The 25,329-nt window shown below is 50.6% G+C and overlaps 1 protein-coding gene across 1 annotated transcript in view; it reads right to left on the bottom strand.

Moving 5' to 3' along the window:
- LOC148141519 (uncharacterized) overlaps positions 1 to 25,046 on the bottom strand; it is a 49,760-nt gene extending 24,714 nt beyond the window's left edge. Inside the window, exons 1-2 of the mRNA XM_087978138.1 lie at positions 24,954 to 25,046; positions 24,294 to 24,485 (exon numbers count right to left, since the gene is read on the bottom strand). Of these exons, the coding sequence (XP_087834264.1) occupies positions 24,294 to 24,485; positions 24,954 to 25,046 (285 nt within the window). The remainder of the gene's footprint in view (positions 1 to 24,293; positions 24,486 to 24,953) is intronic.
- Between the last annotated feature and the right edge of the window lie 283 nt (positions 25,047 to 25,329).

The following is a 25,329-nucleotide window of genomic DNA, read 5'->3' on the forward strand; positions in this document are numbered from 1 at the left end:
TACCTCAGAAAGTGCTTCCTCAATATCTCAGAAAGTGATCCCTCAATACCTCTGAAAGTGCTCCCTCAATATCTCAGATAGTGCACCCTCAGTACCTAAGACAGTGCTCCCTCAATACCTCAGAAAGTACTCCCTCAATACCTCAGATAGTTCTTCCGCAGTACGTCAGAAAGTGATTAGATTAGATTAGATTATTTACAGTGTGGAAACAGGCCCTTCGGCCCAACAAGTCCATACCGACCTGCCGAAGCGCAACCCTCCCATACCCCTACATTTACCCCTTTACCTAACACCATGGACAATTTAGCGTGGCCAATTCACCTGACCTGCACATCTTTGGACTGTGGGAGGAAACCGGAGCAGCCGGAGGAAACCCACGCAGACACGGGGAGAATTGTGCAAACTCCACACAGTCAGTCACCTGTGTCCGGAATTGAACCCGGATCTCTGACGCAGTGAGGCAGCAGTGCCAACCACTGTGCCACCGTGCCGCCCACTCAATACCTCAGACAGTGCTCCCTCAATACCTCAGATAGTGCTTCCTCAGTATGTCAAAAAGTGCTCCCTCAGTACCTTCGAAACTGGTCCCTCAGTACCGCGGACAGTGCTCCCTCAATACCTCAGAAAGTGCTCCCTCAGTACCGCCGAATGTGGTCCCTCAGAACCTCAGACAGTGCTCCCTCAATACCTCAGAAAGTGTTCTCTCAGTACCTCAGAAAGTGCTCCCTCAATACCTCAGAAAATGCTCCCTCAATGCCTCAGAAAGTGCTCCCTCAGTTCTTCAGAAAGTGCTCCCTCAATGCCTCAGATATTTCTCACTCAATACCTCAGAATGTGCTCCCTCAAAACCTCAGATAGCTTTCCCTCGATACCTCAGATATTGCTCACTCAATACTTCAGATAGTGCTCCCTCAATACTTCAGATAGTGCTCCCTCAGTACCTCATATAGTTCTCCCTCACTACCTCAGATATTGCTCCCCAATACCTCAGAAAGTGCTCCCACAATTTTTCATATAGTTCTCCCTCACTACCTCAGATAGTGCTCCCTCAATACCTCAGAATGTGCTCCCTCAATATCTCACAAAGTGCTCCCTCAGTACCTCAGAAAGGGCTCCCTCAATATCTAAGAAAGTGCTCCCTTCATACCTCCGATAATGCTCCCTCAATACCTCAGATAGTGCTTCCTCAGTATTTCAGAAAGTGATCCCTCAGTACCTCAGACAGTGCTCCCTCAATACCTCAGCAACTGCTCTCTCAATATCTCAGAAAGTGCTCCCTCAACATCTCAGAAAATGCTCACACAGTACCTCGGATATTTCTCCCTCAGTACCTCTGATAGTGCTTCCTCAGTACGTCAGAAAGTGATTCCTCAGTACCTTAGAAACTGGTTCCTCAGTACCTCGGACAGTGCTACCTCAATACCTCAGAAAGTGCTCCCTAAATACCTCAGAATGTGCTCCCCAAAACCTCAGAAATTGCGCCCTCAGTACCTCAGACAGTGCTCCACCAATACCTCAGATAGTGCTCCCTCAGTACCTCAGAAAGTGCGCCCTCAGTACATCAGACAGTGCTCCCCAATACCTCCAAAAGTGTTCCATCAGTACCTCTGAAATAGTTCCCTCAGTGCCGCAGACAGTGCTCCCTCAATACCTCAGAAAGTGCTCCCTCAATACCTCAGAAAGTGCTCCCTCAATACCTCAGAAAGTGCGCCCTCAGTCCCTCAAACAATGCTCCCCCAATACCTCAGATAGTGCTCCCTCAGTACCTCAGAAAGTGCGCCCTCAGTACCTCAGACAGTGCTCCCCTATACCTCCGAAAGTGTTCCCTCAGTACCTCTGAAAGAGTTCCCTCAGTACCTGAGACAGTGCTCCCTCAATGCCTCAGAAAGTGCTCCCTCAATACTTCAGATATTGCTCCCTCAGAACCTCAGATAGTGCTCCCCCAATACCTCAGAACGTGCTCCCACAATTTTTCAGATAGTTCTCCCTCACTACCTCAGATACTGCTCCCTCAATACCTCTGGAAGTGCTCCCTCAATATCTCACAAAGTGCTCCCTCGGTATCTCAAAAAGTGCTCCCTCAATACCTCAGGATGTGCTACCTCAATTCCTCAGATAGTTCTCCCTCAGTACGTCAGAAAGTGCTCCCTCAGTACCTCAGACAGTGCTCCCTCAATACCTCAGAATGTGCTCCCTCAATACCTCAGAAAGAGCTACCTCAATACCTCAGATAGTTCTCCCTCAGTACCTCAGATAGTGCTTCCTCAGTACCTCAGAAAGTGCTCCCTCAGTAACTCAGAAAGTGCTCCCTCAGTACCTCAGACAGTGCTCCCTCAAAACCTCAGTAAGTGCTCCCTCAGTACCTTAGACAGTGCTCCTCCAATACCTCAGAAAGTGCTCTCTCAGTACCTCAGAAAGTGCTCCCTCAATTCCTCAGAAAGTGCTTCCTCAGTAGCTCAGAAAGTGCTCTCTCAATGCCTCTGAACGTGCTCCCTCAATACCTCAGAAAGTTCTCCCTCAATACCTCAGATAGTTCTCCTTCAATATCTCATATAGTTCTCCCTCAATACTTCAGATAGTTCTCCCTCATTATCTCATATATGTCTCCCTCAATATTTCAGATAGTTCTCCCTCAATACCTCAGATAGTGCTCCCTCAATACCGCAGAATGTGATACCTCAATACCTCAGAAAGTGCTCCCACAATAGCTCAGATAGTTCTCTCGCAGTACCTCAGATAGTGCTCCCTTAATTACACAGACAGTGCTCCCTCAATACCTCAGAACGTTCTCCCTCAATATCTCAGAAAGTGCTCACTCAGTACCTCAGAAAGTGCTCCCTCAATACCTCAGATAGTGCTTCCTCAGTATGTCAGAAAGTGATCCCTCAGTAACTCAGACAGTGCTCCCTCAATACGTCAGAAAGTGCTCCCTCAATATCTTAGAAAGTGCTCCCTCAATATCACAGAAAATGCTCACACAGTACCTCGGATAGTTCTCCCTCAGTCCCTCTGATAGTGCTTCCTCAGTACTTCAGAAAGTGCACCTTCAGGACCTTAGAGACTGGTCCCTCAGTACCGCGTACAGTGCTCCCTCAATACCTCAGAAAGTGCTCCCTCAATACCTCCGAAAGTGTTCCCTCAGATCCTCAGACAGTGCACCCTCAATGTCTCAGAAAGTGTTCCCTCAGTACCTCAGAAAGTGAAATCGCAGTACCTCAGAAAATGCTCCCTCAATACCTCAGTAAATGCTCCCTCAATGCCTCAGAAGGTGCGTCCCCAGAGTCCTTAGAAAGTGCTCCCTCAGGACCTCAGAAATTGTTGCCTCAATATCTCACAAAGTGCTCCTCAGTACCTCGGAAAGTGCACCCTTAATATCTCAGAAAGTGCTCCCTCAGTACCTCAGATAGTTCTCCCTCAGTGCCTCAGAAAGTGCTCCATCAATATCTAAGAAATTGCTCCCTCAATACCTCCGATAATGCTCCCTCAATACCTCAGATAGTGATTTCTCAGTATGTCAGAACGTGATCACTCAGTACCTCAGACAGTGCTCCCTCAATACCTCAGAAAGTGCTCCCTCAATACCTCCGAAAGAATTCCCTCAGAACCTCAGATAGTGCAACCTCAATGTCTCAGAAAGTGTTTCCTCAGTATCTCAGAAAGTGTTCTCTCAGTACCTCAGAAAGTGCTCCCTCAATACCTCACAAAATGCTCCCTCAATGCCTCAGAAAGTGCGCCCCCAGAGTCCTCAGAAGGTGCTCCCTCAGGAGCTTAGAAATTGCTCCCTCAATATCTCACAAAGTGCTTCCTCAGTACCTCAGAAAGTGCTCCCTCAATATCTCAGAATGTGCTCCCTCAGTACCTCAGATAGTTCTCCCTCAGTACCTCAGAAAGGGCTCCATCAACATGTAAGAAAGTGCTCCCTCAATACCTCCGATAATGCTCCCTCAATAACTCAGATAGTGATTTCTCAGTATGTCCGAACGTGATCCCTCAGTGCCTCAGAGAGTGCTCCCTCCATACCTCAGAAAGTGCTCACACAGTACCTCGGATAGTTCTCCCTCAGTACCTCAGATAGTGCTTCCGCAGTACGTCAGAAAGTGCTCCCTCAGTACCTTAGAAACTGGTCCCTCAGTACCGCAGACAGTGCTCCCTCAATACCTCAGAAAGTGCTCCCTGAATACCACAGAAAGTACTCCCTCAATATCTCAGATAGTGCTCCCTCAGTACCTCAGGCAGTGCTCACTCAATACCTCCAAAAGTGCTCCCTCAATACCTCAGATAGTTCTTCCTCAGTACCTCAGAAAGTGCTCACTGAATATTTCAGAACGTGCTCCCTCAGTACCTCAGATAGTGCACCCTCAGTACCTCAGAAAGGCCGCCCTCAATATCTCAGAAAGTGCTCCCTCAATACCTCCGATAATGCTCCCTCAATACCACAGATAGTGCTCCCTCAGTATGTCAGAAAGTGATCCCTCAGTACATCAGACAGTGCTCCCTCATTACCTCAGAAAGTGATCCCTCAGTATGTCAGAAAGTGATCCCTCAGTACCTCAGACAGTGCTCCCTCAATGCCTCAGAAAGTGTTCCCTCAGTACCTCAGAAAGTGTCCTCTCAGTACCTCAGGGAGTGCTCCCTCAATACCTCAGAAACTGCTCCCTCAGGACCTCAGAAAGAGCTCCCTCAATATCTCTGAAAGTGCTCCCTCAATACCTCCGATAATGCTCCCTCAATATCTCAGATAGTGCTTCCTCAGTATGTCAGAAAGTGATCCCTCAGTACCTCAGACAGTGCTCCCTCAATGCCTCAGAAAGTGTTCCCTCAGTACCTCAGAAAGTGTCCTCTCAGTACCTCAGGGAGTGCTCCCTCAATACCTCAGAAACTGCTCCCTCAGGACCTCGGAAAGTGCTCCCTCAAGGCGTCAGATATTTCTCACACAATACCTCAGAATGTGCTCCCTCAAAACCTCAGGTAGTTCTCCCTCAATACCTCAGATAGTGCTCACTCAATACTTCAGATAGTGCTCCCTCAATACTTCAGATAGTGCTCCCTCAGTACCTCATATAGTTCTCCCTCAGTACCTCAGATAGTTCTCCCCCAATACCTCAGAAAGTGCTCACACAATTTTTCAGGTACTTCTCCCTCAATACCTCAGATAGTTCTCCCTCAATACCTCAGAAAGTGCTCTCTCAATACCACAGAATGTGCTCCCTCATTACCTCAGAAGTGTTCTCTCAGTACCTCAGGAAGTGCTCCCTCAATACCTCAGAAAGTGCTCCCTCAATACCACAGTATGTGCTTCCATAATACCTCAGAAAGTGCTCCCTCAATCGCTCCGATAGTTCTCTCACAGTACCTCAGATAATGCTCCCTGAATTCCTCAGATAGTGCTCCCTCAATACCTCAGAAAGTGCTCCCTCAGTACCTCAGAAAGTGCTCCCTCAATACATCAGAAAGTGCTCCCTCAGTACCTCAGAATGTGCTCCCTCAATACCTCAGATAGTTCTCCCTCAGTACCTCAGAAAGTGCTTCCTCAAAATCTCAGAAAGTGCTCCCTCAATACCTCAGAACGTGCTCCCTCAATATCTCATATAATGCTCCCTCATTACCTCAGGCAGTGCTTCTTCAATACCTCAGAAGGTGCTCCCTCAGTACCTCAGGTAGTGCTCCCTCAATACCTCAGAAAGAGCTCCCTCAATATCTCAGAAAGTGCTCCCTCAATACCTCCGATAATGCTCCCTCAATACCTCAGATAGTGCTTCCTCAGTATGTCAGAAAGTGATCCCTCAGTACCTCAGGCAGTGCTCCCTCAATGCCTCAGAAAGTGTTCCCTCAGTACCTCAGAAAGTGTCCTCTCAGTACCTCAGGCAGTGCTCCCTCAATACCTCAGAAACTGCTCCCTCAGGACATCAGAAAGTGCTCCCTCAAGGCGTCAGATATTTCTCACACCATACCTCAGAATGTGCTCCCTCAAAACCTCAGGTAGTTCTCCCTCAATACCTCAGATAGTGCTCACTCAATACTTCAGATAGTGCTCCCTCAATACTTCAGAAAGTGCTCCCTCAGTACCTCAAATAGTGCTCCCCCAACACCTCAGACAGTGCTCCCACAATTTTTCAGGTACTTCTCCCTCAGTACCTCAGATAGTTCTCCCTCAATACCTCAGAAAGTGCTCTCTCAATACCACAGAATGTGCTCCTTCACTACCTCAGAAAGTGTTCTCTCAGTACCTCAGGAAGTGCTCCCTCAATACCTCAGAAAGTGCTCCCTCAATACCACAGAATGTGCTTCCATAATACCTCAGAAAGTGCTCCCTCAATAGCTCCGATAGTTCTCTCACAGTACCTCAGATAATGCACCCTTAATTCCTCAGATAGTGCTCCCTCAATACCTCAGAAAGTGCTCCCTCAGTACCTCAGAAAGTGCTCCCTCAATACCTCAGATAGTTCTTCCTCAGTACCTCAGAAGGTGCTCCGTCAATACCTCACATAATGCTCCCTCAATACCTCAGGTAGTGCTTCCTCAGTATGTCTGAATGTGATCCCTCAGTACCTCAGACAGTGCTCCCTCAATAACTCAGAAAATGCTGCCTCAATATCTAAAGAAGTGCTCCCTCAATACCTCAGAAAATGCTCACACAGTACCTCGGATAGTTCTCCCTCAGTTCCTCTGAGAGTGCTTCCTCAGTACGTCAGAAAGTGCTCCCACAATGCCTTAGAAACTGGTCCCTCAGTACCGCGGACAGTACTCCCTCAATACCTCAGAAAGTGCTCTCTCAATACCACAGAAAGTGCTCCCTCAATAGCTCAGATAGTTCTCTCACAGTACCTCAGATAATGCTCCCTTAATTCCTCAGATAGTGCTCCCTCAATACCTCAGATAGTTCTTCCTCAGTACCTCAGAAAGTGCTCCCTCAATATTTCAGAAACTTCTCCCTTAGGACCTCAGATAGTGCTCCCTCATTACCTCAGAATGTGTTCTCTCAGTTCCTCAGAAAGTGCTCCCTCAATACCTCAGAATATGCTCCCTCAATGCCTCAGAAAGTGCTCCCCCAGTATGTCAGAAAGTGATCCCTCAGTACCTCAGACAGTGCTCCCTCAATGCCTCAGAAAGTGTTCCCTCAGTACCTCAGAATGTGTTCTCTCAGTACCTCAGAAAGTGCTCCCTCAATCCCTCAGAATATGCTCCCTCAATGACTCAGAAATGCTCCCTCAGTACCTTAGAAAGTGCTCCCTCAATGCCTCAGATATTTGTCACATAATACCTCAGAATTTGCTCCCTCAGTACGTCAGAAAGTGCTCCCTCAGTACTCAGAAAGTGCTCCCTCAGTACCTCAGAAAGTGCTCCCTCAATACCTCAGAAAATGCTTCCTCAATGCCTCAGAAAGTGATCCCTCAGTACGTCAGAAAGTGCCCCCTCAGTTCCTCAGAAAATGCTCCGTCAATACCTCAGACAGTGCTCCCTCAAAACCTCAGTATGTGCTCCCTCAGTACCTCAGAACATGCTCCCTCAATACCTCAGAAAGTGCTGCCTCAGTACCTCAGAAAGTGCTCCCTCAATGCCTCTGAAAGTGCTCCCGCAATACCTCAGATATTTCTACCTCAATACATCGGAATGTTCTCCCTCAATACCTCAGATTGTTCTCCGTCAATATCTCATATAGTCCTCCCTCAGTACATCAGATAGTGCTCCCTCAATACCTCAGAAAGTGCTCCCTCAATATTTCAGATAGTTCTCCCTCAATACCTCAGACAGTGCTCCCTCAATACCTCAGAAAGTGCTCCCACAATACCACAGAAAGTGCTACCTCAATACCTCAGAAAGTGCTCCCTCAATCGCTCCGATAGTTCTCTCACAGTACCTCCGATAATGCTCCCTTAATTCCTCAGATAGTGCTCCCTCAATACCTCAAAAAGTGCTCCCTCAGTACCTCAGAAAGTGCTCCCTCAATACATCAGAAAGTGCTCCCTCAGTACCTCAGAAAGTGCTCCCTCAATACCTCAGATAGTTCTCCCTCAGTACCTCAGAAAGTGCTCCCTCAAAATCTCAGAAAGTGCTCCCTCAATTCCTCAGAAACTGCTCCCTCAATATCTCATATAGTGCTCCCTCAGTACCTCAGGCAGTGCTCCTTCAATACCTCAGAAGGTGCTCCCTCAATACCTCAGATAGTTCTTCCTCAGTACCTCAGAAAGTGCTCACTCAATATTTCAGAAAGTGCTCCCTCAGTACGTCAGGTAGTGCTCCCTCAGTACCTCAGAAAGAGCTCCCTCAATATCTCAGAAAGTGCTCCCTCAATACCTCCGATAATGCTCCCTCAATACCTCAGATAGTGCTTCCTCAGTATGTCAGAAAGTGATCCCTCAGTACCTCAGAGAGTGCTCCATCAATGCCTCAGAAAGTGTTCCCTCAGTACCTCAGAAAGTGTCCTCTCAGTACCTCAGGGAGTGCTCCCTCAATACCTCGAAAAATTGCTCCCTCAGGACCTCGGAAAGTGCTCCCGCAAGGCGTCAGATATTTCTCACACAATACCTCAGAATGTGCTCCCTCAAAACCTCAGGTAGTTCTCCCTCAATACCTCAGATAGTGCTCACTCAATACTTCAGATAGTGCTCCCTCAATACTTCAGATAGTGCTCCCTCAGTACCTCACATAGTTGTCCCTCAGTACCTCAGATAGTGCTCCCCCAATACCTCAGAAAGTGCTCCCACAGTTTTTCAGGTACTTCTCCCTCAGTACCTCAGATAGTCCTCCCTCAATACCTCAGAAAGTGCTCTCTCAATACCACAGAATGTGCTCCCTCATTACCTCAGAAAGTGTTCTCTCAGTACCTCAGGAAGTGCTCCCTCAATACCTCAGAAAGTGCTCCCTCAATACCACAGAATGTGCTTCCATAATACCTCAGAAAGTGCTCCCTCAATACCACAGAATGTGCTCCCTCAATACCTCAGAAAGTGCTCCCTCAGTACCTCAGAAAGTGCTCCCTCAATACCTCAGATAGTTCTTCCTCAGTACCTCAGAAGGTGCTCCGTCAATACCTCAGATAGTGCTCACTCAATTTCTCAGAAGGTGCTCCCTCAATACCTCACATAATGCTCTCTCAATACCTCAGATAGTGCTTCCTCAGTATATCTGAAAGTGATCCCTCAGTACCTTAGACAGTGCTCCTTCAATAACTCAGAAAGTGCTGCCTCAATATCTAAGAAAGTGCTCCCTCAATACCTCAGAAAGTGCTCACACAGTACCTCGGATAGTTCTCCCTCAGTTCCTCTGAGAGTGCTTCCTCAGTACGTCAGAAAGTGCTCCCACAATACCTTAGAAACTGGTCCCTCAGTACCGCGGACAGTGCTCCCTCAATACCTCAGAAAGTGCTCTCTCAATACCTCAGAAAGTGCTCCCTCAGTACCTCAGAAAGTGTTCCCTCAGCACCTCAGATATTGCTCACTCAATACTTCAGATAGTTCTCCCTCAATACCTCAGATAGTGCTCACTCAATACTTCAGATAGTGCTCCCTCAATACTTCAGATAGTGCTCCCTCAGTTCCGCATGTAGTTCTCCCTCAGTACCTCAGATAGTGCTCCCCCAATACCTCAGATAGTTCTCCCTCAATACTTCAGATCGTGATCCCTCAATACTTCAGATAGTGCTCCCTCAGTACATCAAACAGTTCTCCCTCAGTACCTCAGACAGTGCTCCCGCAATACCTCAGAAAGTGCTACCACAATTTTTCAGATAGTTCTCCCTTAGTACCTCAGAAAGTGTTCCCTCAGTACCTCAGACAGTGTTTCCTCAGTACCTCAGAGAGTGCTCCCTCAATGCCTCTGAAAGTGCTCCCTCAATACCTCAGTTATTTTTCCCTCAATACATCAGAAAGTGCTCCCTCAATACCTCAGATAGTTCTCCTTCAATATCTCATACAGTTCTCCCTGAATACCTCAGAAAGTGCTCCCTCAATATTTCAGATAGTTCTCCCTCAATACCTCAGATTGTGCTGCCTCAATACCTCAGAAAGTGCTCCCACAATACCGCAGAATGTGCTACCTCAATATCTCATATAGTTCTCCCTCAATACTTCAGATAGTGCTCCCTCAGTACCTCATATAGTTCTACCTCAGTACCTCAGATAGTGCTCCTCCAATACCTCAGAAAGTGCTCCCACAATTTTTCAGATAGTTCTCCCTCACTACCTCAGATAGTGCTCCATCAATACCTCTGAAAGTGCTCCCTGAATATCTCAGAAAGTGCTCCCTCAGTACCTCAGATAGTGCACCCCCAATACCTCAGAAAGTGCTCCCACAATTTTTCAGATAGTTCTCCCTCACTAGCTCTGAAAGTGCTCCCTCAATACCTCTGAAATTGCTCCCTCAATATCTCAGAACGTGCTCCTTCAGTACCTCAGATAGTGCTAACTGAAAATCTCAGAAAATGATCCCTCAGTACCTCATACAGTGCTCCCTCAATACCTCAGATATGTCTCCCTCAGTACCTCAGATAGTGCTTCCTCAGTATGTCAGAAAGTGATCCCTGAGTACCTCAGAAAATGCTCCCTCAATACCTCAGAAAGTGTTTCCTCAATATCTATGAAAGTGCTCCCTCAAAATCTCAGAAAGTGATCCCTCTGTACCTCAGACAGTGCTCCCTTAATACCTCTGATAGTGCTTCCTCAGGACTTCAGATAGTGCTTCCTCAGTACATCAGAAAGTGCTCACTCAATACCTCAGAAAGTGATCCCTCAGTATCTCAGAAAATACTCCCTCAATACCTCAGAATGTGCTCCCTCAGTACCTCAGTAACTGATCCCTCAGTGCCTCAGACAGTGCTCCCTCTACACCTCAGAACGTGCTTCCTCAATACCTCAGATCGTGCTCCCTCAATACCTCAGATAGTTCTCCCTTAGTACCTAAGATAATGCTCCCTCAATTCCTCAGATCGTGCTCCCTCAATACCTCAGAAAGTGCTCCCTCTGTACCTCAGAAAGTGCTCCATCAATACCACAGAAAGTGCGTCCTCAATACCCCAGATAGTTCTCCCTCAATACCTAGAAAGTGCTCCCTAAATACCGAAAAAGCATCACTTTGTTGTGTTTAACACCCAAAGCCCCTTTGACAGTAGCTCCACAAATCATTCACATCCTCAACATTTCAGAATGCAGCCCAGCTCCCCCCTCAGATTGCGTTCAAACCCTTTCAGACTGTAAGGACCCACATCCACTCCTGTCCTAGATTGGAGCCCAGTTCCCCAAAACATGACTTGTCTCTCTGGATTAATTTTAGAATTCCTACAGTGTAGAAGCAAGCCATTCCGTCCATTGGCTCCACACTGACTGTCTGAACAGCATCGCACCCAGACTCACATCCTCTACTCTATCCCTGTAATGCTGCATTTCCCATGGCACCTTTGGGCGGTGGGAGGAAACTGGAGCACCCGGAGGAAACCCGCACAGATACAGAGAGAATGTGTAAATTCCACACAGACAGTCACCGGGAGTTAGAATCAAACCACTGAGGCACCGTGCTGTCCTCTCTCCTTGGATGCCATCTCATCTAACCTTTTGCTAAGCAATCTCCCATGTGAAACCTTCTCATCTGTCTCCTTGGTCATCCCTTCAAAAGCTCTATCAAGTTGGACAAACCATTTCCACAAACAAAGCCAAGCTGACCATCCCTAATCAATTCTTGCTTTTCCAAATGCATGTAAATTGTCTCTCAGAATGCCCTCCAACAGCTTACCCACCACTGCCATCAGGCTCACAGCTCCACAGCTCAATGGCTGTTCCTTGCAGCCTTACTTCAATAATGGCACATCATTAATCACCCTCCAGTCTTCAGGCACCTCACCCGTTGCCACTGGTCGGTCCATATGACAAGGCCATCTGCATCCTTCTGTAACCTAAGGCTATCATCCTCAGTATTTATCACCCCACCAATCTTCATATCATTCATGAACCCAATGATTCACCCTCCACCATTCAAATCGAAATCTTTTCTAACAACCACATCAGCAAGACCCCAGCAGTGAAACATGGACGGACAGAGATTTCTAATTGGAACATCACTGTCTGCTTCCTGCCACTCAACATTCTGCGCCGAATTCCTTGGATCTTGAGTGTTTATGTTCACTATCAGTTTCCAATATGGATCCTGATAAAAGCCTTCCTGACCTCCAAGCAGGCGACAGGAAATTATTGCCCTTATTTACACACCCGGTCACCTCCTTAAAAAGTGCAATCCCATTGGTCAGACCTGAGCTCGCCTTAACACAACCATTCTAACTGTTCTTCATGAACTCCAGTCTCTTTAAATGCTGATTAGTTCTATCTCCCAAAATTGCTTCCAACAGACGTCCCACCCACGGTATTAGCCTGACTGGCCTGTACCTGCCTGGTATATCCCATGCTCCTTCTTGACGAACAGCACCACATGGTCAGTCCGAAGACATCTCTCCTGTGGCCAGAGGGGATTTGAAAATGTTTGCAAGTGTACCTGCTACTTCCTCCATCACCTCAATCGGTAAACGAGATACATTTCCACCGTCTTTGGAGATTTATTGGGTTGTAAGAAGGCCAGACCACTCAGAACCATCTCTCTCTATATCTGCAAATTCATTTAATTGTATCACAGAGCATCTTCACGATTCCATATCAACCCTGTCCCAATGAGCGCTGACAAAATGCATCCATTCACTGTAGCCTTTGGGTCCATGCACAAATTTTCACCGTGTTCCACAACCTACTCTTTCTCTCATTATCAATTCACCCTTAATGTCACTGTAAAGTCCTTTCAGATTTTTATTTCCTCTCTGAGCACTCCTCGCTCCCAGGCAATTAGCCTGCGATACGATTTGGAGGAGAGTAGGATGTCATTCTGGATGTGGTTTAGCATTGGGCAGCTCAGAAATAAGGAACACACGACTGTGCTGAGTGTGGGGCAGTGGGATTCACTTGGGATGAGAACACGGAAGCTGAGGAATAAACCTCAGCCCTGCAGAATGAAAATATCCCTTTGAGCTGGCAGGTCAGTCACGCGAAACGAAAACTCGATCCCTGGGAAAAGAGGGTGGTAACCAAATGAAGACTGTCTGTTTGAACACAGTCTCTGGAATCCGGACGTGGGAATCATTACTGAGCAGGGTCTTTAGGAAGCAGAGGCAGAAATCTACTGAACAATTCTAGATATTCCTCGTAGACCACAAGACATGGGAGCAGAAATTCGGCCATTCAGCCCATCTGATAGTGTGGCACTCACTCAGTACTGACTCTCTTACAATGCAGGTATCCCCCAGACTGATGCGCTGACAGTGCAGCACTCCCTCAGTTCTGACCCTCTGACAGTGCAACGCTCCCTCAGTACTGACCTTCTCACAGTGCAGCAGTGCCCCCAGATTGACCCTCTGACATTGCGGCAATCCCCCATTACTGACCCCCTGACAGCGCAGCACTCCCTCAGTAATGATCCTCTGACAGTGCATCACTCCCTCAGTACTGACCCTCTCACAGTGTAGCAATCCCTCAGTAATGACACTCTGACAGTGCAGCATTACCACAGTACTGACCCTCCGAAGGTACAGCACACCCGCAGTGCTGACTCTCTGACAGTGCAGCTCTCCCTCAAACTAACCCTCTGACAGTCCGGCAAGCCCTCAGAACGGACTCTCTGACAGTGCGACACTCCCTCAGTACTGACCCTCTCAGTGCAGCACTCCCTCAGTACTGACCCTCTGACAGTGCAGCTCTCCTTCAGTACTGACTCTCTGACAGCGTGGTGCTCCCTCAGTACTGACCCTCCAACCATGCAGCTCTCCCACAGTACAGACCTTCTGATAGTGCAGCACTCCCTCGGTACTGACCCTCTGACAGTGCAGCACTCCCTCAGTACTGACCCTCTGACAGTGCAGCACTCCCTCCGTACAGACCCTCTGACATTGCAGCATTCCTTCTGTACAGATCCTCCGACAATGCACATCTCCCTCAGTACCGACCCTGTCACAGTGTAGCAATCCCTGAGTACGGAACCTCTGACAGTACAGCACCCCCTCAGTACTGACCTTCTCACAGTGCAGCATTCCCTCAGTAATGACCCTCTAACAGTGCAGCACTCCCTCAGTACTGACCCTCTCACAGTGCAGCATTCCCTCAGTTCCGACCCTCTGATAGTGCAGCACTCCCTCAGTACTGACCCTCTCACAGTGCAGCATTCCCTCAGTACTGGCCCTCTGACAGTGCAGCACTCCCTCAGTACTGATCCTCTGACAGTGCAGCACTCCCTCAGTACTGATCCTCTGACAGTGCAGCATTCCCTTAGGACTGATCCTTTGACACTGCAACACTCCCTCAGAAGTGACGGTCTGACACAACAGCTTTCCCTCAGTACTGACCCTCGGATTGTGCAGTACTCTCTTTGTATTTGACATTTCTACAGTGCAGCGCTCCCTCAGTACTGATACTCAAACATTGTGGCATTCCCTCAGTACTGACCCTCCGACAATGTGGCACTCCCTCAATGCAGATGCTCTCACAGTGCACCACTCTCTCGTTACTGACCCTCGGACTCTGCAGCACTCTCGTTGTCCTGACATTTCGACAGTGCAGCATTGCCTCAGGACTGACACTCATACAGTGTGGCATTCCCTCAGTACTGACCCTCTGACAATGTGGCACTCCCTCAATACAGATGCTCTTACAGTGTAGCACTCCCTCGGTTCTGACCCTCCGATAACGTGGCATTTTCTCAGTACTGACCCTCCGACAGAGCAGAACACCATCAGTACTGACACTCTGATAGTGCGGCACTGCCTCATTCCTGCACTTCTGATAGTCCAGCAATGCTTCAGTACTGACCCTTTGGCAGTGCAGCACTCCCTCAGTACTGACCCTCTAAAACAACACTCCCTCAGAACTGACACACTGACAGTGTAGCACTCCCTCAGTAATGACCCTTTGAGTGTGCATCACTCTCTCAGTACTGACCCTCTGGCAATGCAGCAATCACTCAGTACTGACTGTCCGACACATAGCGTGATGCTCCCTCAGGACTGACCCGCTCACAGCGTGGTGATCCCTCAGTAGTAATCCCCTCACAGTGCGGTGTTCCCTCAATTCTAACCCTTTCACAGTGCAGCACTCCCTCAGTAGTAACACTCTCACAGTGCGACACTCTGGCAGCATGGCAATCCATTAATACTGACCGTCAGAGAGTGCGGATTTCATCATTACTGACTCTCTCACTGCACAGCAATACCTCCATCCTGACTCACTGACAATGCTGCACTCCCTCCACACTGACCTCTGACAGTGCTGCAATCCCCCCGTCATGACTCTCTGACAATGCTGCACTCCCTCCACACTGACCCTCTGACAATGCTGCACTCCTTCCACACTGATCCTCTGACAATGTTGCACTCCCTCCATACTGATCCTCTGACAATGCTGCACTCCCTCCATACTGATCCTCTGACAATGCTGCACCCTCTCCACACTGACCCTCTGACAATGCTGCCCTCCCTCCCTACTGATCCTCTGACAATACAGCACTCCCTCCACACTGATCCTCTGATAGTGATGCACTCCCTCAGTACTGACTCTGACAGTGTGGAAGTGGCCCTATGCTGACCCTCCGACAGTGTGGCCCAATCTCAGGACAATACCTCTGACAGTACAGCACTCCATCGTAACTGACACTCTGACAGTACAGCACAGCCTCAGTATTAACTCATTGACAGTGTAGCACTCCCTCAGTACTGACCCATTGACAGTGTATCACTCCCTCAGTACTGACCCTCTGACAGTGCAGCACTCCCTCAGTACTGACCCTCTGGCAATGAGGCACTCCCTCAGTACTGACCCTCTGATGGTGCAGTGCTTTCTCAGTGCAGTGATAGTGAGACGTGCCGTCTGGACTGAAACTCTGACAGTGTGGTGCACTCTCAGTATTGAGTCTCTGACAATGCAGCACTCCCACAGTACTGACCCTCTGATAGTGCAGCACTCCCTCAGTACTGACCCTCTGACAGTGCAGCACTCCCTCAGTACTGACCCTCTCACTGTGCAGCGTTCCCTCAGAACTGACGCTCTGACAGTGCAGCACTCCCTCAGTACTGGCCCTCTGACAGTGCAGCACTCCCTCAGTACTGATCCTCTGACAGTGCAGCATTCCCTCAGTACTGATCCTTTGACACTGCAACACTCCCTCAGATGTGACGGTCTGACACAACAGCTTTCCCTCAGTACTGACCCTCGGATTGTGCAGTACTCTCTTTGTACTGACATTTCTACAGTGCAGCGCTCCCTCAGTACTGATACTCAAACAGTGTGGCATTCCCTCAGTACTGACCCTCCGACAATGTGGCACTCCCTCAATACAGTTGCTCTCACAGTGCACCACTCTCTCGTTACTGACCCTCGGACTCTGCAGCACTCTCGTTGTACTGACATTTCTACAGTGCAGCATTGCCTCAGGACTGACACTCATACAGTGTGGCATTCCCTCAGTACTGAACTCTGACAATGTGGCACTCCCTCAATACAGATGCTCTTACAGTGTAGCACTCCCTCGGTTCTGACCCTCCGATAACGTGGCATTTTCTCAGTACTGACTCTCCGACAGAGCAGAACACCATCAGTACTGACACTCTGATAGTGCGGCACTGCCTCATTCCTGTACTTCTGATAGTCCAGCAATGCCTCAGTACTGACCCTTTGGCAGTGCAGCACCCTCAGTACTGACCCTCTGAAACAACACTCCCTCAGAACTGACACACTGACAGTGTAGCGCTCCCTCAGTAATGACCCTTTGAGTGTGCATCACTCTCTCAGTACTGACCCTCTGGCAATGCAGCAATCACTCAGTACTGACTGTCCGACACATAGCGTGATGCTCCCTCAGTACTGACCCCCTCACAGCGTGGTGATCCCTCAGTAGTAATCCACTCACAGTGCGGTGTTCCCTCAATTCTAACCCTTTCGCAGTGCAGCACTCCCTCAGTAGTAACACTCTCACAGTGCGACACTCTGGCAGCATGGCAATCCATTAATACTGACCGTCAGAGAGTGCGGATTTCATCATTACTGACTCTCTCACTGCACAGCAATACCTCCATCCTGACTCACTGACAATGCTGCACTCCCTCCACACTGACCTCTGACAGTGCTGCAATCCCCCCGTCATGACTCTCTGACAATGCTGCACTCCCTCCACACTGACCCTCTGACAATGCTGCACTCCTTCCACACTGATCCTCTGACAATGCTGCACTCCCTCCATACTGATCCTCTGACAATGCTGCACTCCCTCCATACTGATCCTCTGACAATGCTGCACCCTCTCCACACTGACCCTCTGACAATGCTGCCCTCCCTCCCTACTGATCCTCTGACAATACAGCACTCCCTCCACACTGATCCTCTGATAGTGATGCACTCCCTCAGTACTGACTCTGACAGTGTGGAAGTGGCCCTATACTGACCCTCCGACAGTGTGGCCCAATCTCAGGACAATACCTCTGACAGTACAGCACTCCATCGTAACTGACACTCTGACAGTACAGCACAGCCTCAGTATTGACTCATTGACAGTGTAGCACTCCCTCAGTACTGACCCATTGACACTGTGTCACTCCCTCAGTACTGACCCTCTGACAGTGCAGCACTCCCTCAGTACTGACCCTCTGGCAATGAGGCACTCCCTCAGTACTGACCCTCTGATGGTGCAGTGCTTTCTCAGTGCAGTGATAGTGAGACGTGCCGTCTGGACTGAAACTCTGACAGTGTGGGGCACTCTCAGTATTGAGTCTCTGACAGTGCAGCACTCCCTCAGTATTGACTCTTTGGTAGTGCAGCACTCCCTCAGGACTGAGCCTCTGACAGTGCGACAAACCCTCAGTACTGACCCTCTGACAGTGCGGCACTCCCTTAGTACTGACACTTTGACAGTGCAGCGCTCCCTCAGTACTGACCCTATGACAGTGCGGCACTCCCTCAATACTGACCCTCTGGCAGAGCAGCACTCTCTCAGTACTGATCCTCTGACAGTGCAGCACACCCTCAGTACTGACCCTCTGACAGTGCGGCACTCCCTCAGTACTGACCCTCTGACAGTGTGGCACTCCCTCAGTACTGACGCTCTGACTGTGCAGCACTCCCTCAGTACTGACCCTCTCACAGGGTAGCAATCCATGACTACTGACACTCTCACAGTGCGGCGCTCCCTCAGTCCTGAACCCATGACAGTGCAGCACTCCCTCAGAATTGACCCTCTGATAGTGCGGCATTCCCTCCGTACAGATCCTCTGACAGTGCAGCTCTCCCACCGTACTGACCCTCTGACAGTGCAGCACTCCGTCAGTAGTGACCCTCTGACAGTGCAGCAATCCCTCAATACTGACCCTCTCACAGTATAGCAATCCCTGAGTAGTGAACCTCTTACAGTGCGGCACTCCCTCAGGACTGACAATCTGACAGTGCAGCTCTCCCTCAGTACTGACCTTCTCACAATGCGGCGCTCCCTCAGTACTGCCCCTCCGACAGTGCAGCACTCCCTCAGTACTGACCATCTGACAGTGCAGCACTCCCTCAGTACAGACCCTCTGTCAGTGTAGCACTCCTTCTGTGCAGACCTTCTTACAATGCAGCTCTCCCACAGTACTGACCCTCTGATAGTGTAGCACTCTCTCTGTACTGACCGTCTGACAGTGCAGCACGTCCTCAGTATTGACCCTCTGACAGTGCAGCTCTCCCTCAGTACTGACCCTCCGACAGTGCAGTTCTCCCACAGTACTGACCCTCTGACAGTGCAGCACTCCCTCCGTACAGACCCGCTGACAGTGCAGCACTCCTTCTGTACAGACCCTCCGACAATCCAGCTCTTCCGCAGTACTGTCCCACTGACAGTGCCGCACTCCCTCAGTACTGACCCTCTGATAGTGTAGCACTCCCTCAGTACTGACCCTCTGATAGTGCAGCACTCCCTCAGTACTGACCCTCTGATAGTGTTGCACTCCCTCAGTACTGACCCTCTGACAGTGTAGCACTCCCTCAGTACTGACCTCTGACAGTGCTGCAATCCCTCAGTACTGACCATCTGACAGTGCGGCGCTCCCTCAGTACTGAACCCATGACAGTGCAGCACTCCCTCAGAATTGACCCTCTGATAGTGCAGCATTCCCTCCGTACAGACCCTCTGACAGTGCAGCTCTCCCACCGTACTGACCCTCTGACAGTGCAGCACTCCCTCAGTACTGACCCTCTCACAGTACAGCAATCCCTGAGTAGTGAACCTCTTACAGTGCGGCACTTCCTCAGTACTGACAATCTGACAGTGCAGCTCTCCCTCAGTACTGACCTTCTCACAATGCGGCGCTCCCTCAGTACTGACCCTCCAACAATGCAGGTCTCCCACAGTACAGACCCTCTCACAGTGCAGCGCTCCCTCAGTACTGCCCCTCCGACAGTTCAGCACTCCCTCAGTACTGACCATCTGACAATGCACGTCTCCCATAGTACAGACCCTCTCACAGTGCGGCTCTCCCTCAGTACTGCCCCTCCAACAATGCAGGTCTCCCACAGTACAGACCCTCTCACAGTGCGGCGCTCCCTCAGTACTGACCTCTAACAGTGCAGCACTACCTCAGTACTGACCCACTGACAGTGCAGCACTCTCTCAGTACTGACCCTCTGATAGTGTGGCACTCCCTCAGTACTGACCTCTGACAATGCAGCACTCCCACAGACCTGACCCTCTGATAGTGCAGCACTCCCTCAGTACTGACCCTCCAACAATGCAGGTCTCCCACAGTACAGACCCTCTCACAGTGCGGCGCTCCCTCAGTACTGCCCATCCGAGAGTGCAGCACACCCTCAGTACTGACCATCTGACAGTGCAGCACTCCCTCAGTACAGACCCTCTGTCAGTGTAGCACCCCTTCTGTACAGACCTTCTGACAATGCAGCTCTCCCACAGTACTGACCCTCTGATAGTGTAGCACTCTCTCTGTACTGACCGTCTGACAGTGCAGCACGCCCTCAGTATTGACCCTCTGACAGTGCAGCTCTCCCTCAGTACTGACCCTCTGACAGTTCAGCTCTCACTCAGTACTGACCCTCTGATAGTGCAGCTCTCACTCAGTACTGACCCTCTGACACCATGGTGCTCCCTCAGTCCAGACCCTACAACAATGCAGCTCTCCCACAGTACAGACCCTCTGACAGTGCAGCACTCCCTCAGTACTGACCCTACGACAGTGCAGCTCTCCCTCCGTACAGGCCCTACGACAGTGCAGCTCTCCCTCCGTACAGACCCTCCGACAATGCAGCTCTTCCACAGTACTGTCCCACTGACAGTGCCGCACTCCCTCAGTACTGACCATCTGACAGTGCAGCACTCCCTCAGTACTGACCCTCTGAGAGAGCTGCACTCCCTCAGTACTGACCCTCTGATAGTGCTGCACTCCCTCAGTACTGACCCTCTGACAGTGTCGCACTCCCTCAGTACTGACCTCTGACAGTGCTGCACTCCCTCAGTACTGACCATCTGACAGTGCAGCACTCCCTCAGTACTGACCCTCTGACAGTGCAGCATCCCTCAGTACTGACCTCTGACAGTGCAGCACTACCTCAGTACTGACCCACTGACAGTGCAGCACGCCCTCAGGACAGATCCTCTGTCAGTGTTGCACCCCTTCTGTACAGACCTTCTGACAATGCAGCTCTCCCACAGTACTAACCCTCTGATAGTGTAGCACTCTCTCTGTACTGACCGTCTGACAGTGCAGCACACCCTCAGTATTGACCCTCTGACAGTGCAGCTCTCCCTCAGACTGACCCTCTGACAGTTCAGCTCTCACTCAGTACTGACCCTCTGACAGTGCAGCTCTCACTCAGTACTGACCCTCTGACACCATGGTGCTCCCTCAGTACTGACCCTACAACAATGCAGCTCTCCCACAGTACAGACCCTCTGACAGTGCAGCACTCCCTCAGTACTGACCCTACGACAGTGCAGCTCTCCCTCCGTACAGACACGCTAACAGTGCAGCACTCCTTCTGTACAGACCCTCCGACAATGCAGCTCTTCTACAGTACTGTCCCACTGACAGTGCCGCACTCCCTCAGTACTGACCCTCTGACAGTGCGGCACTCCCTCAGTACTGACCCTCTGACAGTGTGGCACTCCCTCAGTACTGACGCTCTGACTGTGCAGCACTCCCTCAGTACTGACCCTCTCACAGGGTAGCAATCCATGACTACTGACACTCTCACAGTGCGGCGCTCCCTCAGTCCTGAACCCATGACAGTGCAGCACTCCCTCAGAATTGACCCTCTGATAGTGCGGCATTCCCTCCGTACAGATCCTCTGACAGTGCAGCTCTCCCACCGTACTGACCCTCTGACAGTGCAGCACTCCGTCAGTAGTGACCCTCTGACAGTGCAGCAATCCCTCAATACTGACCCTCTCACAGTATAGCAATCCCTGAGTAGTGAACCTCTTACAGTGCGGCACTCCCTCAGGACTGACAATCTGACAGTGCAGCTCTCCCTCAGTACTGACCTTCTCACAATGCGGCGCTCCCTCAGTACTGCCCCTCCGACAGTGCAGCACTCCCTCAGTACTGACCATCTGACATTGCAGCACTCCCTCAGTACAGACCCTCTGTCAGTGTAGCACTCCTTCTGTGCAGACCTTCTTACAATGCAGCTCTCCCACAGTACTGACCCTCTGATAGTGTAGCACTCTCTCTGTACTGACCGTCTGACAGTGCAGCACGCCCTCAGTATTGACCCTCTGACAGTGCAGCTCTCCCTCAGTACTGACCCTCCGACAGTGCAGTTCTCCCACAGTACTGACCCTCTGACAGTGCAGCACTCCCTCCGTACAGACCCGCTGACAGTGCAGCACTCCTTCTGTACAGACCCTCCGACAATCCAGCTCTTCCGCAGTACTGTCCCACTGACAGTGCCGCACTCCCTCAGTACTGACCCTCTGATAGTGTAGCACTCCCTCAGTACTGACCCTCTGATAGTGCAGCACTCCCTCAGTACTGACCCTCTGATAGTGTTGCACTCCCTCAGTACTGACCCTCTGACAGTGTAGCACTCCCTCAGTACTGACCTCTGACAGTGCTGCAATCCCTCAGTACTGACCATCTGACAGTGCGGCGCTCCCTCAGTACTGAACCCATGACAGTGCAGCACTCCCTCAGAATTGACCCTCTGATAGTGCAGCATTCCCTCCGTACAGACCCTCTGACAGTGCAGCTCTCCCACCGTACTGACCCTCTGACAGTGCAGCACCCCCTCAGTACTGACCCTCTCACAGTACAGCAATCCCTGAGTAGTGAACCTCTTACAGTGCGGCACTTCCTCAGTACTGACAATCTGACAGTGCAGCTCTCCCTCAGTACTGACCTTCTCACAATGCGGCGCTCCCTCAGTACTGACCCTCCAACAATGCAGGTCTCCCACAGTACAGACCCTCTCACAGTGCCGCGCTCCCTCAGTACTGCCCCTCCGACAGTTCAGCACTCCCTCAGTACTGACCATCTGACAATGCACGTCTCCCATAGTACAGACCCTCTCACAGTGCGGCTCTCCCTCAGTACTGCCCCTCCAACAATGCAGGTCTCCCACAGTACAGACCCTCTCACAGTGCGGCGCTCCCTCAGTACTGCCCATCCGAGAGTGCAGCACACCCTCAGTACTGACCATCTGACAGTGCAGCACTCCCTCAGTACAGACCCTCTGTCAGTGTAGCACCCCTTCTGTACAGACCTTCTGACAATGCAGCTCTCCCACAGTACTGACCCTCTGATAGTGTAGCACTCTCTCTGTACTGACCGTCTGACAGTGCAGCACGCCCTCAGTATTGACCCTCTGACAGTGCAGCTCTCCCTCAGTACTGACCCTCTGACAGTTCAGCTCTCACTCAGTACTGACCCTCTGATAGTGCAGCTCTCACTCAGTACTGACCCTCTGACACCATGGTGCTCCCTCAGTCCAGACCCTACAACAATGCAGCTCTCCCACAGTACAGACCCTCTGACAGTGCAGCACTCCCTCAGTACTGACCCTACGACAGTGCAGCTCTCCCTCCGTACAGGCCCTACGACAGTGCAGCTCTCCCTCCGTACAGACCCTCCGACAATGCAGCTCTTCCACAGTAATGTCCCACTGACAGTGCCGCACTCCCTCAGTACTGACCATCTGACAGTGCAGCACTCCCTCAGTACTGACCCTCTGAGAGAGCTGCACTCCCTCAGTACTGACCCTCTGATAGTGCTGCACTCCCTCAGTACTGACCCTCTGACAGTGTAGCACTCCCTCAGTACTGACCTCTGACAGTGCTGCACACCCTCAGTACTGACCATCTGACAGTGCAGCACTCCCTCAGTACTGACCCTCTGACAGTGCAGCATCCCTCAGTACTGACCTCTGACAGTGCAGCACTACCTCAGTACTGACCCACTGACAGTGCAGCACGCCCTCAGGACAGATCCTCTGTCAGTGTAGCACCCCTTCTGTGCAGACCTTCTGACAATGCAGCTCTCCCACAGTACTGACCCTCTGATAGTGTAGCACTCTCTCTGTACTGACCGTCTGACAGTGCAGCACACCCTCAGTATTGACCCTCTGACAGTGCAGCTCTCCCTCAGACTGACCCTCTGACAGTGCAGCTCTCCCTCAGTACTGACCCTCTGACAGTTCAGCTCTCACTCAGTACTGACCCTCTGACAGTGCAGCTCTCACTCAGTACTGACCCTCTGACACATGGTGCTCCCTCAGTACTGACCCTACAACAATGCAGCTCTCCCACAGTACAGACCCTCTGACAGTGCAGCACTCCCTCAGTACTGACCCTACGACAGTGCAGCTCTCCCTCCGTACAGACACGCTGACAGTGCAGCACTCCTTCTGTACAGACCCTCCGACAATGCAGCTCTTCCACAGTACTGTCCCACTGACAGTGCCGCACTCCCTCAGTACTGACCCTCTGACAGTGTAGCACTCCCTCAGTACTGACACTCTGATAGTGTTGCACTCCCTCAGTACTGATCCTCTGACAGTGTAGCACTCCCTCAGTACTGACCTCCGACAGTGCTGCAGTCCCTCAGTACTGACCCTCTGACAGTGCAGCACTCCCTCAGTACTGACAATCTGACAGTGTTGCTCTCCCTCAGTACTGACCTCTAACAGTGCAGCACTCCCTCAGTACTGACCCTCTGATAGTGTGGCACTCCCTCAGTACTGACCTCTGACAATGCAGCACTCCCACAGTACTGACCCTCTGATAGTGCAGCACTCCCTCAGTACTGACCCTCTGACAGTGCAGCACTCCCTCAGTACTGACCCTCTCACTGTGCAGCGTTCCCTCAGAACTGACGCTCTGACAGTGCAGCACTCCCTCAGTACTGGCCCTCTGACAGTGCAGCACTCCCTCAGTACTGATCCTCTGACAGTGCAGCACTCCCTCAGTACTGATCCTCTGACAGTGCAGCATTCCCTCAGTACTGATCCTTTGACACTGCAACACTCCCTCAGAAGTGACGGTCTGACACAACAGCTTTCCGTCAGTACTGACCCTCGGATTGTGCAGTACTCTCTTTGTACTGACATTTCTACAGTGCAGCGCTCCCTCAGTACTGATACTCATACAGTGTGGCATTCCCTCAGTACTGACCCTCCGACAATGTGGCACTCCCTCAATACAGATGCTCTCACAGTGCACCACTCTCTCGGTACTGAACCTCGGACTCTGCAGCACTCTCGTTGTACTGACATTTCTACCGTGCAGCGTTGCCTCAGTACTGACACTCATACAGTGTGGCATTCCCTCAGTACTGACCCTCTGACAATGTGGCACTCCCTCAATACAGATGCTCTTACTGTGTAGCACTCCCTCGGTTCTGACCCTCCGATAACGTGGCATTTTCTCAGTACTGACTCTCCGACAGAGCAGAACACCATCAGTACTGACACGCTGATAGTGCGGCACTGCCTCATTCCTGTACTTCTGATAGTACAACATTGCCTCAGTACTGACCCTTTGGCAGTGCAGCACTCCATCAGTACTGACCCTCTGAAACAACACTCCCTCAGAACTGACACACTGACAGTGTAGCGCTCCCTCAGTAATGACCCTTTGAGTGTGCATCACTCTCTCAGTACTGACCCTCTGGCAATGCAGCAATCACTCAGTACTGACTGTCCGACACATAGCGTGATGCTCCATCAGTACTGACCCCCTCACAGCGTGGTGATCCCTCAGTACTAATCCCCTCAGAGTGCGGTGTTCCCTCAATTCTAACCCTTTCACAGTGCAGCACTCCCTCAGTAGTAACACTCTCAC

This window comes from Chiloscyllium plagiosum, unplaced genomic scaffold (genome assembly GCF_037043375.1).
Source record: "Chiloscyllium plagiosum isolate Xiang-an unplaced genomic scaffold, Cpla_swu_hap1 HiC_scaffold_33, whole genome shotgun sequence".
NCBI classification, from domain to species: domain Eukaryota; kingdom Metazoa; phylum Chordata; class Chondrichthyes; order Orectolobiformes; family Hemiscylliidae; genus Chiloscyllium; species Chiloscyllium plagiosum.